The following is an 18,582-nucleotide window of genomic DNA, read 5'->3' on the forward strand; positions in this document are numbered from 1 at the left end:
TAATAGTTTGTGCTGATTTGTGCCGTTAATATTTTCATTTGTGCTGCTATCATTTTGTAGATGTTAAAGGGTTTATTTGGCATTTGCAATAACAAGTTATGGCAATGAAATGCTTGGGATTAAAGAATGTTTTTAAGGTCAGGGTAACTCACCCATTCCTGAGGTCACTCAGCCCCCCAACATGCTCCAAATTCACTCAAAATGGTCTTGTTTGTTTGTGCTCCGTTGGTGCTGGTTTGTGCCATTAAAGGTTTTGTTTGTGCTGCTGTGCTTTGTATCTACAATTAGACATTTAAATTGAGGTGATGATGTCACCTAAAAGGTTTTTAATTTGTGTTGCTGTCTTTTTAGATATTAAAGAAAACTTTAGATGTCATTCTGAGGTCACTCAGACCCCCAACCTGCTCCAAATTCAACCAAATCAGTCTTGTATGTTTGTGATTCATTTGTGCCATTAAAAACAGTGTTTGTGCTGCTACAGTTTTTGGTACATAACCTACATTTCTACAGGATAGCACATTACTCTCTTTCCTCTATAACTCTATAATTACATCGTCAACTGTATCGGTAAGAAAGACAGTTGCATTTTTTATATGTAAATAATGACAGTAGCACAAATAAAAGAAAATACTGTACAAACTGGCACAAATGGTGCACAAACCATTGAGCCTATATTGAATGAATTTGGAGCAGGTTGATGGGCTGGTGATGTCATCATCTAAAATTAAGTGTCTAATATATAAAGCATAGCAGCACCACAAATAAAACCTTTAATATCTGAACAATGATAGCAGAACAAACAAACATTTTTACAGCAAAAACAGAGCACAAACAATTGACTCTATTTCGCCCAGGTTTTGCATTGGCTGGGGTGCCAACTTTGCACAGATCCATACTTCTGTATGTTCCGGTATACACACTGCTATCGCAAGGGAATGAGCATAATCTAGAATGCAGTGGATTTGTTTGTTAGTTTGTCAGCAGTTCATAGTTTCGAGTTCGCTGGATGTATCATCATTGGAGCATAACTGCTATTTTAGCATAGAGCTAAAATTGACACATTACCTGATGGAAGCAGTTCAAATTGTGTAACATGCAATGGCCTTAGCAAAGTCTAATGGCTTATGCAGATTTTAACTTTTGCTAATGTTCACAAGTATAGCATTTAGTTCAGTTAAAAGCAACATATTACATATATATTCACACAGACTGACCTCCATGCAGCAACTGAGCATTCACAGTTGCAGGAGCATCTCAACAGTTTAAAGTGGAGGGTAATTCTCAATAGTCTACAGTGGAGGGCGTATCACAATAGTCTACAGTCACGGGAGGATCTCAATAGTCTTCAGTGGAGGGAGAATCTCAATAGTCTACATTGGCAGGAGCATCTCATTGGTCTTTCTGATCCAAAGTGATGGATACGTCCATATATTTTATCCCATTATAGAGTAAGTGAGCATACCGCAGCACTTTGAAGTCTTCCAACATTTCAATGTAGTCAACTATGTGGTACATCAAACTTTATTAACCTTGTGATGTGGCGGTTTGTCATTGGCTGATCCTTCTTGGTGACCAGGTTTGATATATCACCCACAGAAAGGATCAGCCAATCAAGTTCTATGCCTTCACTGGTGAACCCTAACCCATTTCTCCCAGCTGAGTCCTCTAGCTAGCTTTGTGTTCTCATCCAATATTCAGATGTTTAATAAAGACATGTTTTTCAGGCATTTTTCTGTTTTATTTGACTGGAAAGAGGAGGGAAAGGAGCAGAGTTTTGTGTTGGGGTGAAAGAGTGGTAGAGCACATTGGAACCCATTCTGCAGAAGTGCGTGGGCACCGGAAACAATGCTGTAGGCCTCTGGACCTCCCCTGGACCCAGCAGTCTCATCTAATGACGTTCAGGATGGAGTCCAAGAGAAGGAACCTCTGCAGTATGAAATTGAGATCTTCCCCATGACATCATTCTGGCCCTTCTGGTCCGTCACACGTGCACCACAATGTCATCAAGAGGCTTGCGGGTGAGGTCAGGCACGGTGGCGTTGGAGGCTGGGTAACCCACCGGAAGTAACATCAGCAACTTCTCATTGGCCGGCCGCTGAAGGAGGAGCCTGAGCTTGGGACCGCAGTTGAGGGGTGTTGTCGTCACGGTCACTAGACCTGCATTCTGACAGGGGATTGGACAGTCTACGTGTCAGTTAAACAGAGAGATCGTCTGGGCATTAGATGGAGGACGCATTCTTCCTGATGACATGGTTGGACCCTTACAGGCTCTATAAAGTATAGAGGCATGCATTCTCTAACCTCTATGAGACTGACATGCTGCACAGCCAATAGCAGGAGACACTGAGCTGCAGTGCAACCAATAGCAGGAGACACTGACATGCTGCACAGCCAATAGCAGGAGACACTGACCTGCAGTGCGGCCAACAGCAGGCCACAGGAGATGGACACGCTAATCTCGTTATAGTAATGAGTCTTCTTCTTTCCTCCTGCTGCAATGCCGTACGTCTGTTTGAACACCAACACGAGGTACGGAGCTACGTCCAGATACTCCTTCACCCAGTTAGTCCTGGGGTTGGAGGGACAGGGATGGGGGGGGGGGGGGGGAGTTTTGCTGTGTGAGAGTTCCTGTTTTGTCTGAAGCATCTCATCTGAAACATCTTTCCAGAAGTATCTCATCTATTGGCCTCATAAACAATAAATGACAACTTCTCATCAGTGTAGGTGGATTCATCTTGGCCCTGAGGTTGAGTTTGACAGAAATGCATCATCTAAATACATGCACGTTCTGACCTGAGCCTCTGAAGGTCGCTGACCCACTTGTCTCCCATCCGGTGTCGGTAGTTGACCTCCTCCTCCTCTTCCACCACGAGCCTGACCTGATGCTTGACCTCTGGGTCAGACACCACCACGAAGGTCCATGGCTCCGTGTGGGCTCCGCTGGGGGCAGTTCCTGGACGACACAAACAAGGGGTTAAAGTTAGGTTAAAGGTTAGGGTCCATACTAGGGTTAGGCTTTAGGAAAAGTAGGATTTCCTAAGGGTTCATTCTAGGGTTAGGGTTTAGGAAAAGTAGGATTTTAAATGGGAATGGTTCTCATATGTTTAGTAAGACAAATGTGTGGTAAAGGCTGGGGTTAGGGATTTCGTTTATGGTGGTAAATGTGTGAGAGTTACCTGCAGTGAGGATGACATTGTCAATGACCTGTCGTGGAACAGGCTCTGGGCTGATGAAGCGGACAGACCTCCTCTGGTTCATCAAGTTGTAAAAGTCCTGCGACCTTTGAACCATGACCTCTACAGGGTAACGAGATCCTAAGTAAGGCACGTGGCAAAGCTCCTCTTCCTCACCACTCTCAACCCAATCCCCATCATCTAAAACAAGACACACAGAGGGTAGACCAATCACCATCATCTAAAAGAAGACACACAGAAGGTGGACCAATCGCCATCATCTAAAAGAAGACACACAGACGGTGGACCAATCGCCATCCTATAAAACAGACATAGGGTAGACCAATCACCATCCTGTAAAACAGACATAGGGTAGACCAATCCCTTCCTGTAAAACAGACATAGGGTAGACCAATCCCTTCCTGTAAAACAGACATAGGATAGACCAATCTGACCTGTAAAACAGACATAAGGTAGACCAATCACTTCCTGTAAAACAGACATAGGGTAGACTAATCCCTTCCTGTAAAACAGACATAGGGTAGACTAATCCCTTCCTGTAAAACAGACATAGGGTAGACCAATCACTTCCTGTAAAACAGACATAGGGTAGACCAATCCCTTCCTGTAAAACAGACATAGGGTAGACCAATCACCATCCTTTAAAACAGACATAGAGTAGACCAATCACCATCCTTCCTTTTTCATCCATGAGAATGGACTAATGTTTTCTCTCCCCCCCCCCCCCCCATCTCTCTTTCTCACACTTTCATCTAGTCTTGTCAGTTATTGGGCGCATTGGAACAGAGGACTTTTATTAAGATCTCGACTAGATTAACTTTTACGAAGACTGTGATCAAAGGTCATATGATTTTGATTGCAGTCGCTTTCAAGTCGTTGCAATTGCTTTTCACCAGCTGCACTATGAAGCTCTATTCCATCTTTCTGTGCTTTTAGTTGATCCCCAAAACAATTTTTCAATGTTTTGTCGAGGAGAAAATTCTTACATTTTGTTGAATCATCACTTGCCGTTGAGTATAATTTTAACATGCAACTAAGCATGTTGTAGAACTGCGTTTAGAAAACCCTGAAGGAAGACATTAACATGATTGGGGGACTCATTGGGGAGAACGGAGCTCACGTTCCATTAGGGTAGCGTGAAGCACTGACCTTGGTCAAATGTACTCAAGAGAATTCAGCCTGTTTGAAATGCAAGCTCCGCCCCCTGACCCCATAGTCAATCACCTGAGGTTTGGCCTTTAGAGCAGATCTGTCTCCTCCAGACGTGTTTGTGTAAGTAAGCCTCCCACTGTTCACGAGCATGCTCTTCATGATTCACCTTAGCTGACCTGTAGCTGAGTAGTGCTGCCCAGAAGCTGAGGAGAATCCACTAGAGAAACCAGTCCACTGCATCAGGGGTTTTATTCACAGTCTACAATACACCTTTACATAATATTCACTGTCTACAATACACCTTTACATGTTATTCACTGTCTACAATACACCTTTACATGTTATTCACTGTCTACAATACACCTTTACATGTTATTCACTATCTACAATACACCTTTACATGTTATTCACTATCTACAATACACCTTTACATGTTTTTCACAGTCTACAATACACCTTTACATGTTATTCACTGTCTACAATACACCTTTACATGTTATTCACAGTCTACAATACACCTTTACATGTTATTCACAGTCTACAATACACCTTTACATGTTATTCACAGTCTACAATACACCTTTACATGTTATTCACTGTCTACAATACACCTTTACATGTTATTCACAGTCTACAATACACCTTTACATGTTATTCACAGTCTACAATACACCTTTACATGTTATTCACAGTCTACAATACACCTTTACATGTTATTCACTGTCCACACACTTTGAATGGTCACAACCCGTTCATCATAAAGCCACAGTTGCATACATACAGTGGATATAAAAAGTCTACACACCCATGTTAAAATGCCAGGTTCTTGTGAAGTAAAAGAATGAGACAAAGATAAATCATGTAAGAACTTTTTCCACCTTTAATGTGACCTATAACATGAACAATTCAATAGAAAAACAAACTAAAATCTTTGAGCGGGAAAAATAAAAAATAACAGGGGTGTGTAGACCTTTTATCTCCACTGTACCTATAGCAATGCCCATGTCACCATCAATGTTTAATTGAAGCCGCTAATGGAAGAAATGCGCACTTTCTAAGTTGCACATCTGTACCTCTGCAAGGTCGCAGGCACTTCACCAAACTGAAGTACGCTTTTAGCTTACTAGTCTACATCTCTCCACATAACAGTATACTCAGTCACTTCCACAGAAACCATGAAGGGAACTTTAAAACTGAACGGACTGTGTGGTTACCAGGCTACCTACTTACTGTCATCTTTGGGTCCAATATCTGTGTCATCCCTCAGGTCCTCATCCACCCACGGTCGGGCCTTGGCGGTGGGCACTGACTCAGCCTTGCCTACCTTGGTCTCCTTCCTCTGGGAGATCTTGAACAGAAAGGCCAGGATCACGCATAGAACAGCCACAAACACAGCCGTGAGCGTGGCCATGCTGAAGGTGAAGTAGATTAAACACACAGACCCTGCTGAAACAGTCAGTCGGCCGGGTGGGCTGGGCGTTGCTCTGCTCACTGGACCGGGACGGGTCCTAAATGCACACTTTCCCCCTTATAGTGCACTAGGCCTGCCGGTCTTGATCACAGGTGTTCACTATGAAGTGAAGGGGAAGTGATTTGGGACGTGACCGTGATTGTGAAACATTCCACACAGGGTGGGTGTTTAGTGGATCCTGTTAATCATCAAACAAACCAGGGTCTAGAGGCCTCCTTGCTGGTCTATCTAACTCTATTACATTAAACAAGGCATTTAATACATCATGAAGCCTGAGCCAGCCCGGCCATCTATTCAAACGCAATAGTGCATTTTTAGGCTACTTTTTCATTAGTTAACAGCACTGGTTCTCCAAAATTTCAAAAGTTAGGAGTGCCAAACCATATTGAGAAAGGACCAGAAAAAGAGCTTGAAATGTATTGAGATTTAAAGCTCACGCATACCAATGATGTTTGCCTGCTGAGACTAGGCCGCTGAATTCAAAACCAATGTAACATGTACAACCTCAGTGGTCAGGTGTCTGCCGTGCTGTGTGGACCCATGGACCCAACCTACATCGAGCCTTGTGGCTGACTTTACATTAAGAGCCCGATTCTGACATTTTTCTTTTGACAAATCAGACACAGCTCTGAAAACCATCTGAGGTAAAAAGCACTGACTGGTGACTGGTCAAATGATCAATGAACAACGGTGGAAGTAAATTAACTACTTATCCCATCAAACATTGCATTCTGCAGTGTCCAAACCCCAACTAAATTCCTGTCACCTGGCCTGTTTCCTCATAGAGCACGCACATAGATCCAGTGGTGGTTTTAATGATTTGGGGGCCCTAGGAAGAGGCTGGTTGAGGCCCCAACATCATCTGTGTTTTACCTTTTGTCCTTAACAAAGCCATACTGGCAACATTTTGAACATACCTTCTTTCTGTATTGTTAAATGGAACTGCCACTTCCAAAGACACTTGCATTGCTGCCCCTTTCAGCAGAGTAAATCAATTAGTCTCAAAATTATTATCTGAAGGGTACATACTGCCTTATAAGCTACCACTACAGTGAAGCACAAAGCACATCGCCCTTTTGTTCAAGAGTACATCTTCTTAATCCTGATCAATCATGTGCATTCACATAATTTCTTTTTCTCACTATGCGCTGTACCTTTCCTTATCTGTCAGCTGAGAGGTCCACATACACCTGGATATGCTGTCAGAGCTTTCTTGGGGAGCCAAAGGAGGCTAAACGTCAACATCGCTATTTTGTGATCAGTAGCACTGTCGCTATCGCTATCATAATCAACACTGGCGTCATTATAATGAAAATTCGTGATGTTAGAAGAACTACATGATGGAATTTAATCAATATCTTCTTAACCAGTCTGGTAGCCGTTTACAATGGTCCAGGTAAGGGATTGCAATGTCTACGTAGCACAGCAACACAGGAATCCTTAATATTTAAAATGGATAAAAAACAATGGATATTTTGCTTCCGGAACCGCACTTTCCAAGTCTATTTATATCTGTACCTAAACGCTGTCCTGTTGAATGGACACGCCCATTCCGCTGTAACGGCCCGCCCCCTGGTTAGATCTCTCTCCCCTCGCTTCTTTGAGACGCGAACGAACGTCATCCTGGCTGGTTACAGCACTTTACCGCAGCTACTCTCAACAGGTTCAGGACATCACTGCTCTCGGTGAGGAATTAAGGAATAACCTCGTCAGTGTCTATTGTTGCTAAAACTACAACTAGTAAGCGCATAGATACAAGAAGCGCGTGAAAACGGAGCTGCCGTTTTTTCTATGAACGGTAAGCGATGCTTTTGTTGTTTTTGGCGGAGTGACTGGGTTTAAAACAGCATTCTAATTGTGCCAATACAACCTTATCTGTATGCAACGTCTTGAAGCTTGTAGGCTTTAGTATAGCAAACAGAGGTTGACATTCAGGTACAGCGTACAGAGGTTATTGCCATAGACCATAGCTGTCTTCTGTCATACGGCAGGTAATTCTCAGGCTATCAGAAATCTGGTCTGAAATTCGACCCAGTAAGGCGTATAGCGTTTCATAGTGTATGCTATAGACTTTCCGCTCGGCGTTATTTTTAATTCCAGGTAACAATGGTACATCGCCTAGTAAAGTCCCATGAGGTTGAGCCCTTACTGTCAACAGGGACGGGTGAGAGGGAGAGTGTTTTGCAGTAGCCTACTTATTTCTGCCTCGAATATTTTTTTTTCTTTAATACAGTTCTGTCGGACCGCCTCTGTGGCAACACAAACGACACCATATTGAGACGTGTGTAGAATCAAAAGACTTCGGTGCCCCAGTTGGTCACAGAGGATTACATTTCACAGGTGTAAGGGAGATGGTGAAAGAGAGGTAGAGATATGAGAGAGAAATTAGAGGGCGTGTGTGAGGGATGAAGAGAGGGAGAGAATTAGTGAGAGAGGGAGTGATACAAAGAAAGAAGAGGATTAGGGGAGAGAAATAAATGAGGCACATATTTAGAGAAAGAGAGAACGGGATGGGGCATGTATTTAAACTACTTTGGAGTATTTTTGTCACAGTCTGGGCTGAACTACAGTCAAATGTGTTTGTAACCATATGCTTTGAAGGGTTATGTTCTGTGTTAAACAAAATATGATTAAATAGTGATAGAATTGTGGTCTTGTTTTTGGGGTGGTGCTCATTAGAATAATTATACCCAGAATTCATTGCAAGTGCATATGGAAACATTTGTACATTAGCAGAAGTTAAAATAGGACGGCTAAATCTACATCACGTAGATGACAAGTTTATGTGATACAAAGCTAATGCTGAATTTAAAACAGCTGGACACTCGGAAAACTCCAACGTGTGATTTTATGATAGCTGGAAACTCAAGAAATGTGTAATAAAAAATATATTGAACTTTTCCCACATTTTGTCATGTCAGTGACTCAGAGTCTCATTCATTTACATTTATTTCCACTTGTCCCACTACCCACCACACACTGGGGGGGAGCATTGTTGACCAAGAAAAGTGATCAGAGAGGAAGACTTTAATCTACCTGCAGAATTCACTGTTATCATACATGAAGCGTGGTGCATGTATGTGTGTGTGCGTGTGTGTGCGTGATTGTGTGTGTGCGTGATTGTGTGTGTGTTTGTGTGTGTGTACGGAAGGGAAAGGGAGAGTCAACATGTCTGTGTGTTGCGTGTGTATTCAGCAGTTTAGGGAGGGGAGTTCACACACACACACACACACAGGCCTCTTTCTACCCTGGTTCTGTGGTGCTTCCTTGGAAGTGTGTCCTAGAACAGAGTTGCTCTCTGTGTAAGGAGTATGACACACACACACACACACACACACACACACACACACAGCTCAATGAACAAGCCCCAAAAACACACAGGTGTCACTCAGCATGCAGCCCAGAGTCAAAGGCTTTCTGTGTGTAGTGAACACCTCCAGACTGGGCTGTGTCCATCCATTTAGAATATGATTGTCATCTTAATTGTAAGCCATTTTTGTTTTACTGTGGCATTAAATCTTACTTTTAAATTATATTAAACCACAGTGCCCTCCATAATTCTTTGGCAGCCTTGTTAAATATGAGCAAGCCTATTAGAAATTGTCATCAGCTTGATCTTACACTCAAACATGTTTTAATTTAGGTAAAAAATAATTTTACCATAAACTCGGTCTCGTCCTTCTCCTTTCTCTATGCTCCACCTACTAGCTGTCATTTTCCCTCATGGTTTTCCCTCCAGCTACCCACCCCCCCCCCCCCCCCAAACGTAATACTCTCTCCTTGCCCTCCATACACTGGTAATATTTGGTTGTGATTCTGATTCTCACACACTTAGATCTTATCCCCCTTCCCCATCTGTCTCTCCCGCACTCTTTCTCTCTTCCTCCCTCTTTCTCTCTCCCTCCCTTCCTCTTTCTCCAGATGTCTGTGTGCCAGCTCTGAATAAGAGGTTTCTCCAGACATTAGTGCTTCCCACCAGAAGGCAGTCATGAATGGTAAGATGTGTGTGTCTGTGTGTGTGTGTCTGTCTGTGTGTCTGTCTGTGTCCAGTGCTTTTTCTGTAGGTCAACAATCAATAAACGATAGAGATGGATCTTCAGTAAAGCATTTCGATTTTATATTAGGCTGGTGTGTTTTGAGGAAGAGGAGACGGAAGAGGCGAGGATATTGAGGGGAGGATATTGAGGGGAGGATATTGAGGGGAGGATATTGAGGGGAGGATATTGAGGGGAGGACATTGAGGCGAGGACATTGAGGCGAGGATATTGAGGCGAGGATAGTGAGGGAAGGAGATGGTGGGGAGGATATTGAGGGGAGGATAGTGAGGGGAGGATATTGAGACGAGGATATTGAGGCGAGGATATTGTAGATGCTTGTTTGTTAGCTGTGCTGGAAAGTGCCGTAAGAGACACTCTGACCTCCGTGGGGTTTTCACTGTTTCTGTGAGCACATCAATGTTTGCCCCAGTTTAAATCTGGGCTGCGTGTCCATGCCAGGTTCAAGCTGTCGCACGATTCTTCCTCTCAGAACAGGAACACCCCTCCAACTCGTAGTTCCAGCTCGGAGACCTGTGCTGACCTTTTAGGTTTAAAAACCCTGGGTCTTTAAGGAGGTTTGGATGTTCCTCCCAAGCAGCTTGGCGGAGCCTTTCGATCCGAGAACCTTGAGTTGGCTACATATGAACCTCCTCACTAAAACATTGAAAAGGGAATCAACAAAGAAAATGTGGACAACCAACAAGAGGGACAAATAATTGCCTCCACAGAAAGTTGACTTGCAACTAATATTAGTTATTCAGGAGTCTTTCCTAAACACCTTATGGGGGGAAATCTCACCTCACCCACCACCAACGCAGAGAATCCCCACACAGCCCACTTGGTGGTGAACAGCTGCCTGTTTGCATCAGAACTCTCCTCAGCTAACAAGTTGAGCAGTGATATATGCCAACTAGGAAAGGTGGCCATGACACTGAGGTTCAACACCCCAGCTGTGGGATCTTCACCAAAAAACATTTACACAGTATTACTGCAATATTAAAATATTGTAATACTACAGTACTATAAGACAATAATACTGTAGTAATATAGTAATGTGATCTCAGTTCCAAGGTGTTACGCTGCTATATTATTGTGCTGGGGGATATGAGGGATGTACTACTAAATTTTCTCAGTCTCCTCCAGTTTTACATTTTAGGAGGAGATGAGGTCCTGGTCCACACCTGCGGATTACCTGGTTTGGGGGGCCCGTTGCTGTCCCTGTCCTTGTCCACCTGGTCATACTTCTGACCTAGTCTAAAATCAAATAGACTCTGGATTTAGCCCAGAGAAATGTATTTATTATTCTAATTGGACTCTTAATATCTCACCCGGCACAGCCAGAAGAGGACTGGTCACCCCTCTGAGCCTGGGTCCTCTCTAGGTTTCTTCCTAAAATTCGACCTTTTTAGGGAGTTTTTCCTAGCCACTGAAATTCAACACTACTGTTGTTTGCTCCTTGGGGTTTAAGGCCGGGTGTCTCTGTAAAGCACTTTGTGACAACTGCTGTTGTAAAAAGGGCTTTATAAATAAATTTGATTGATACGACAATACTATAGTGATACTGTAGGACTGTAGTACTATAATACTGTAATATTGCAAGATGTCATACTTGCTGTGGAGTGAGCTTAGAGTACGTTCTTTACTCCAACACTGATGTTCCCAGTTTTTAAAAAGAAGACTAACTGAAACCTGGGCCAACACTGAGGTTCCTGATCAAAATAAATTATAGGCCAGGCTTACTTTTGCATCTAACGTTACTAACCAGTTTTATTAATATTGTCTTTTTCTTTTGCTCCAGGTTCAGTCAACATATGGAGCATCAGTCCAGAGGAGAGGCTGAAACATGATACACAATTTGACTCTCTGACACCTGTCCTGGGCCATCTTTCAGGTGAGTCTCACTGTGTTTGTGGGTGTGTGTGTGTGTGTTTGTGTCTATGGCCTTCTGTCTAACTGCGTGTTTGTGTTTCTGTGTAGGTGAACAGGCCAAGAAATTCTTTCTCCAGTCGGGCCTACCTCCTCAGGTCCTGGCTGAAATCTGGTGAGAGAATGATCACACACACACACACACACACACAGTTCCTTATCCAGGCCCCCCCCTCCCCTCCCCCCTCCCCCCTCCCCCCAGGTGCTTCTCCCTCTCTTTCTCTCCCTCTCTTTCTCTCCCTCTCTTTCTCTCCCTCTCTTTCTCTCCCTCTCTTTCTCTCCCTCTCTTTCTCTCCCTCTCTCTCTCCATCTCTTTCTCTCCCTCTCTTTCTCTCCACCTCTTTCTCTCCCTCTCTTTCTCTCCCTCTCTTTCTCTCCCTCTCTTTCTCTCCCTCTCTTTCTCTCCCTCTCTTTCTCTCCCTCTCTTTCTCTCCCTCTCTTTCTCTCCCTCTCTCTCTCCATCTCTTTCTCTCCACCTCTTTCTCTCCACCTCTTTCTCTCCACCTCTTTCTCTCCCTCTCTTTCTCTACCTCTCTTTCTCTACCTCTCTTTCAAATTCCTGTTTCACACTCTGTCTCAATTCAATGTAAGGGCTTAGTTGGCATGGGGATCCTTTACAGTGCTGAAGCAAATGGAAAGTAAAAAAATTACATTTAAATAAACTCTCAGTCCTACCATCACCTCTTTTTCACTCTCTTTCTCTCTCACTTTCTTCCTCCATCTCCCTAGGTCTCTGGCTGATATGAATGATGACGGAAAGATGGATAGACTAGAGTTTTCTATCGCCATGAAGCTGATCAAAATCACACTGCAGGGGAGGGGCCTTCCACCCTCTCTACCAACAAGCATGAAGCAGCCTCCCACTGTCACACCCCCATCCATGATGACATCATCAACACGCTTCGGTACAGCTGGGACGATTGTCATATAGTGGTTATATAGTATAGACAGATAGAGACCAGACACTGACATCAGATTATTATAGATATAGACAGATAGACACCAGATACTGACATCAGATTATTATAGATATAGACAGATAGACACCAGATACTGACATTAGATTATTATAGATATACACAGATAGACACCAGTTACTGACATCAGAGTATTATAGATATAGACAGATAGACACCAGATACTGACATCAGATTATTATAGATATAGACAGATAGACACCAGATACTGACATTAGATTATTATAGATATACACAGATAGACACCAGTTACTGACATCAGATTATTATAGAGTATAGACAGATAAAGACCAGATACTGACATCAGATTATTATAGATATAGACAGATAGACACCAGATACTGACATCAGATTATTATAGATATAGACAGATAGACACCAGATACTGACATCAGATTATTATGGACAGATAAGAAAAATATTTTCTTTTTCCTTAATACTCTTCCTCTCCATCCTCCACCCCCCCTGTTCCCTGTACAGGAATGGGCTCGATGCCAAATCTTTCCGTTGGCATGTCGACCATGCTTACCCCAGTGCCCCTAAATCCCTCTCTACCGCCCTTGGTTCCCATGCCAATGACCCTGCCCCTGATGTCTGGCCTTGCAAATGGCAACGCCAACCTCCTCACCCCCTCCCCCATGGTCACTAACTCAGGTAACCCCTCACCCACACCGTGTAGCCAGAGACAACATGCCAGCACTGACACCAAACTTTTTTTGAATTCGCTAAAATCATAATATTTCAAATGCAAGAGTGGATATTCGGGCCAGAAGGTTTTCATTATGATCCTGGTGTCATACATGAAGGTTTTCTTTATGTTCCTGGTGTCATACATGAAGGGTTTCCTTATGATCCTGGTGTCATACATAGGTTTAATATGTAGGTAACATATGTGGTATTGTATGTAACATCTCTTCCGTTGAAATGTGGTTCTCTGTTCAGGTTCCAAATAAAGATCTATTGCAGCCAAATCTAATTCTAAATTCACAGTCCATCACCATAGAGGACATCACATTGAAACTTCCCCCGAGATTGTAGACAAAGAGCAAGTGGCACAAGTGATTTAATCAAGGAAATTATTTTGGAAAATATGTAGGCATATTAGAAACTGTTTTTAGGCTTATAAACACTGTTTGCACACTGGAAATAATCCACCTAATTCCAGTGACACTGCAGCATTATCCCATGGCCCAGAGTCTACACCACTGTCGTGCATTCACTGTTTGCTGTACCTGCTAGTGTATGCATCCAGAATACACACTCTATCACAATAATGTACACCTCACCTCGAACCTGTCAGTCAAAGGTTGATCACTAACCACAGACAACCCCACCCTCCCCACCCTCCCTCCCAACCCTCCCCACCCTCCCCACCCTCCCTACACTCCCTCCCAACCCTCCCCACCCTCCCTACCCTCCCAACCCTCCCCACCCTCCCTACACTCCCTCCCAACCCTCCCCACCCTCCCCACCCTCCCTACCCTCCCAACCCTCCCCACCCTCCCTACACTCCCTACCCTCCCCACCCTCCCTCCCAACCCTCCCAACCCTCCCCAACCCTCCCAACCCTCCCAACCCTCCCTACCCTCCCAACCCTCCCTACCCTACCCTCCCCTCCCAACCCTCCCCACCCTCCCCACCCTCCCTCCCAACCCTCCCCACCCTCCCCACCCTCCCTACCCTCCCAACCCTCCCCACCCTCCCTACACTCCCTCCCCACCCTCCCTCCCAACCCTCCCAACCCTCCCCAACCCTCCCAACCCTCCCTACCCTCCCAACCCTCCCTACCCTACCCTCCCCTCCCCACCCTCCCCACCCACTCTTCTCTCTCTTTATCTCCCTGTTTATTGTTTTCTCTCACTTTCTCTTTCGCTCCCCAGCAGTCCCTCTGTCCGGCTTCTCCTCTCCAATGGCATTTTCTCCATCCACTGGAATGTCCAAAGCTAACTCCCTTTTGGACCTGGCCTCTAGGTAATGACCACAATCTAACTCCCTATTGGACCTGGCCTCTAGGTAATGACCACAATCTAACTCCCTATTGGACTTGGCCTCTAGGTAAGACTCCCCAGCAAGGCCTTGACTTTACTGCAGTGTTGTCCAGAGGCCTGCAGCCACAGCCATTCTGCTTCTTATCACACAGCTTGGTCAACCAGGAAGTAAAAGGCAAGACTTATGCACTGGAGGACTGTGCATTCCCTGGCCAACAATTGTGGTTGAGCCTGCAGGCAGCCGACTGAGGAGTCGCTAGAGTGCGAGGAGACAGCCCTGCCTGACAGGCAACCTGTCCTCCTCAGGCTTTTCTACGGCAACAGGCCTTATCCTGTGGCAGGAACCGTCAGTGTCGTGGAAACTTCTAGCCACAGTGATGCTGCTGTTACAACACCCTGCCACAAGGGGTCCCCCACAAAATCCATTTTACACCCCAGAACTCCACTTCAAGAAATGTCTCTGTGTCTCCATTCTGACATATGGTACTCTCTGACTCTGTCTCTCTCTCGCACTCTCTCTCTCCCCCCCCCCCCTTGGCTGTGACCCCCTCACTCCTCCTTTTCTCTACTCTCCCACCCTCTCCAGTTCTAACTCCTCCTCCACCACCTCCCTGGCCAGTAACAGTAACTCTCCCAAGACGGGCTCCTGTGATTGGTCCGTTCCCCAGGCATCTAGGCTGAAGTACAGGCAGCAGTTTAACGGTCTGGACAAGCTGATGACCGGATATCTGTCGGGTGGGTGACAGTGCTCTCTCTTCCGGCTTGGTCTCTCTCTTTCCCTCCCTGTCCCTCTGTCATTTGCTCTTTCTCGCGTTCTCTCTTTCTCTCTTCCTGTCTTCAGTGTCTCTACACTCGGTCGTCTCTATGCTGATGGAATTCCTCTGAGGTGGAATGTCTCTTTTCTGTCCCCAGATATCCCAGTTATTTCACATTTCTTTATGACATTTCTTCTAGGAATCTCACAAGATGACAAATATCATCTGGACAATTAATGTGCTGTCTAGCTACTGGCTCTCCTTATGTCAGGAGTCTAAAAACACAAATAAACATATAAAATCACTTTGCGCTAGACCAAACTCAGCCACTCAACCACACTTGAACCTGCTCAGTAAACAACACGACTAACCCTGAATGTGCAAATCCACTTGCTGTTCTCAACTCTGGCATGCTGCGTGGTTTGCATTGACTGATAACCTGCTGAGTGACTGGAACATTTAGCTGTGGTTGTTGTGATTGGCTCCTCAGGGCCTCAGGTGAAGAACGTTCTGACTGCCTCCAACCTGACCCAGACACAGCTAGCTACCATCTGGTGAGTCTGTCTGCTTCTCTCTCTCTCTCTCTCTGCCTGTCTGTTTGTGTGTCTGTCTATCTCTGCCTGTCTGTCACTCTGCTTGTCTGTCTATCTCTGCCTGTCTGTCTCTCTGCCTGTCTGTCACTCTGCTTGTCTGTCTATCTCTGCCTGTCTGTCACTCTGCTTGTCTGTCTATCTCTGCCTGTCTGTCTCTCTGCCTGTCTGTCTCTCTGCCTGTCTGTCTGCCTGTCTGTCTCTCTGTCTCTCTTTGTCTGCCTGTTTTTTTTGTGTGTGGTGGACATATAGGGAGCCAAATTGAGCTCAAATTTAAGAAAAATTTAATAAAAACATAGCTGAAATATTTCATAGTATGAAAAAATTTATTAAAACATGGTTAAAAGTGTATGCTAAAATAATTCAATAGATCTTTATCTTAAAATGTCTTCGTTCAAACACATTTTGTTCACATACGCTTCTTTTTGTGATTACGTTCAAGTCATCTTTTCTCAAAACCAAATTTTGAGTCTCTTTTGGCGTGGAGGCGGGACTTCATCTGGGCATTGAATTCTTGATTTTATCCTTTCAACGCACTGCTTTCCCAATGCAACTTGTGGAGAGAAGTTTAAGTGTAAGTTAGGCTGAATGTGTACATTTAAACAGAATAATAAACTGTCATTCCCAGGTTGCATCAATGTCACTGTTGCCATGGTCACAGACACAGATACTGATAAAGTTTAACGTGTTCTGGTGACTGAAGTTAGACAGGGGCTAATTACCATTTGCACTAAGCCTAATGGTTAGGAAACATCACCGCAAAATAAATCCAGTTAATGAATTAAGTATAAACTTTTAACGCATTTAAATTTAGTTTTTCTGACACCCCAATAACGGACCATTCTTTACATTAATAACAACTATATATTAAATGAACATCTATAGTAATTAATTAGTTAAATAAACCATAACACACATCTAGACTGCTGACAGGCCTGATGAGCCATGAGGCTGCAGTGTTTGTATCTACTCCTGTCAACCTGGTCACCCTTAACCTGGGGGTAGATTATGTTGGGGTACATGGGGCAGCCATAAACAGAACACGTTCAACTTTCATCAATATCTCTGTCTGTGACCATGGCAACAATGACGTTGATGCAGCCTGGGAATGACAGTGTATTATTCTGTATAAATGTACACATTCAGCCTAACTTACACAATCTCTCCACAGGTTGATAAAATCTCTCCACAAGGATAAAATCAAGAATTCAAAGCCTAGATAAAGCCCCGCTCCACATAGAGGCCCAAAACTTGATGACTCGAACAAAGGCAGAAATAAATTGTAATCGCAAAAAGAAGCGAACCTGAAAAAAAAGATTTTGAACAAAGACATTTGAAGATTGGATGAAATATTTCAGTTACATTTTTCTTTTCTTAAAGTCAGTACATTTTAGCTCAATTTGGCTCCACAGACAGGAGTCTGGTTGACAGTTTGGTGATGAGCTGTGTGTGTGTGTGTGTGGGTGTGTCTATATATATGTGTGTGTGTGTATAAATATATGTGTGTGTGTGTGTGTGTGTGTGTCTGTCTGTTTGTGTATATGTGTGTGTGTGTGTGTGTCTGTTTGTGTATATATATATGTGTGTGTGTGTGTGTGTGTGTGTGTGTAGGACCCTGGCTGATGTGGATAAGGATGGCCAGTTGAGGGCAGAGGAGTTCATTCTGGCCATGCACCTGGTAGACATGGCTAAGACAGGCTGTCCGCTACCACTCACCCTGCCCTCTGACCTGGTCCCGCCCTCTTTCAGGTAACAGCCTCTCTGATTGGTTGAATTAAAATAGCGATCCTGTGTCCAGCCAGAACGCCTCATTGGTGGATTGAAGGCCTGAATACATGATTTCCTGCCTTTCTCCTGTAGAGAGAGCAGGCCAGGGGAGATGTTGAATGGAACAGGGCCAAGCCCCTCTGACAGACCCGAGGTGGACCCGTCTAACAAGAACGGTAACCCATGACAACCTTTAGAAGTATTACGTGTCAGGTTTTCCAAGAGACAAGTGTCTCCCATCCCTATTTAATGATGCTGACTGTGTGTAACCCCTGTTCTGTATCCCACACCTCCTCTCTGTTCCTCCACACCTCCTCTCTCGGGTTATTCTCCCCCCACAACCCGTAGTGTCTTATGAAGACAGACTGAAGGCAAACTTTGCGCGAGGCAGTGCAGAGCTGGAGAAGCGCCGCATGGCCCTGGAGGAGGAACAGAGGAGGGAGAAGGAGAGGAGAGAGAGGGAGGCAAGGCAGCTGAAGGAGAGGAGGGAGAAGGAGGCTCAGGAGCAGGAGAACAGAAAACGAGCAGAGGAGGAGAGACGGAGAGAGATGGAGAGACGAGTGGAGGAGGATAGACAGAGAGAGAAGGAGAGAAAGGAGGTGACACGTTCAGGTTTATCTAACTGGTGCTCATTGACTGACAGCCATTTTATACCGACCAATAACAACATCAGGGCTCCTGGGAACAGCATTCAGCTGTTGTAAATTGGTGGATAATTGGTTGAG

At 44.5% G+C, this 18,582-nt stretch overlaps 2 protein-coding genes across 9 annotated transcripts in view; one reads left to right on the plus strand and one right to left on the minus strand.

The window, feature by feature from the left end:
- Positions 1-1,716: 1,716 nt before the first annotated feature.
- iyd (iodotyrosine deiodinase) lies at positions 1,717-7,174 on the minus strand. Of its 2 annotated transcripts, XM_013138555.4 has the most exons (6): positions 6,972-7,174; positions 5,577-5,916; positions 3,177-3,374; positions 2,794-2,953; positions 2,413-2,569; positions 1,717-2,164 (listed from the first exon to the last, which is right to left on the minus strand). In XM_013138555.4, exons 2-6 carry the CDS (start codon positions 5,755-5,757, stop codon positions 1,982-1,984), a joined length of 879 nt encoding a protein of 292 aa, XP_012994009.1. In that variant the 5' UTR covers positions 5,758-5,916; positions 6,972-7,174; the 3' UTR covers positions 1,717-1,981. The 2 variants fall into 2 exon arrangements, with proteins under 2 accessions (XP_012994009.1, XP_019911623.1); XM_020056064.2 differs by lacking the exon at positions 6,972-7,174 and having other exon boundaries at positions 5,577-6,133.
- A 250-nt stretch (positions 7,175-7,424) lies between these two features.
- itsn2a (intersectin 2a) overlaps positions 7,425-18,582 on the plus strand; it is a 35,922-nt gene continuing 24,764 nt past the window's right edge. For 5 of the 7 annotated variants that reach the window (XM_034287845.1, XM_034287841.1, XM_034287847.1 and 2 more), the window contains exons 1-12: positions 7,437-7,615; positions 9,739-9,812; positions 11,653-11,745; positions 11,832-11,895; positions 12,510-12,685; positions 13,238-13,411; positions 14,638-14,728; positions 15,332-15,480; positions 15,991-16,054; positions 17,702-17,839; positions 17,951-18,033; positions 18,206-18,456. In XM_034287845.1, the coding sequence (XP_034143736.1) occupies positions 9,806-9,812; positions 11,653-11,745; positions 11,832-11,895; positions 12,510-12,685; positions 13,238-13,411; positions 14,638-14,728; positions 15,332-15,480; positions 15,991-16,054; positions 17,702-17,839; positions 17,951-18,033; positions 18,206-18,456 (1,290 nt within the window). In that variant the 5' untranslated portion in view covers positions 7,437-7,615; positions 9,739-9,805. Of the gene's footprint in view, positions 7,616-9,738; positions 9,813-11,652; positions 11,746-11,831; positions 11,896-12,509; positions 12,686-13,237; positions 13,412-14,637; positions 14,729-15,331; positions 15,481-15,990; positions 16,055-17,701; positions 17,840-17,950; positions 18,034-18,205; positions 18,457-18,582 lie in introns of all 7 variants that reach the window. The other 2 variants (XM_034287842.1, XM_034287843.1) reach the window with 2 other exon arrangements.

The sequence above is a fragment of the Esox lucius genome, chromosome 18 (genome assembly GCF_011004845.1).
Source record: "Esox lucius isolate fEsoLuc1 chromosome 18, fEsoLuc1.pri, whole genome shotgun sequence".
NCBI lineage: Eukaryota > Metazoa > Chordata > Actinopteri > Esociformes > Esocidae > Esox > Esox lucius.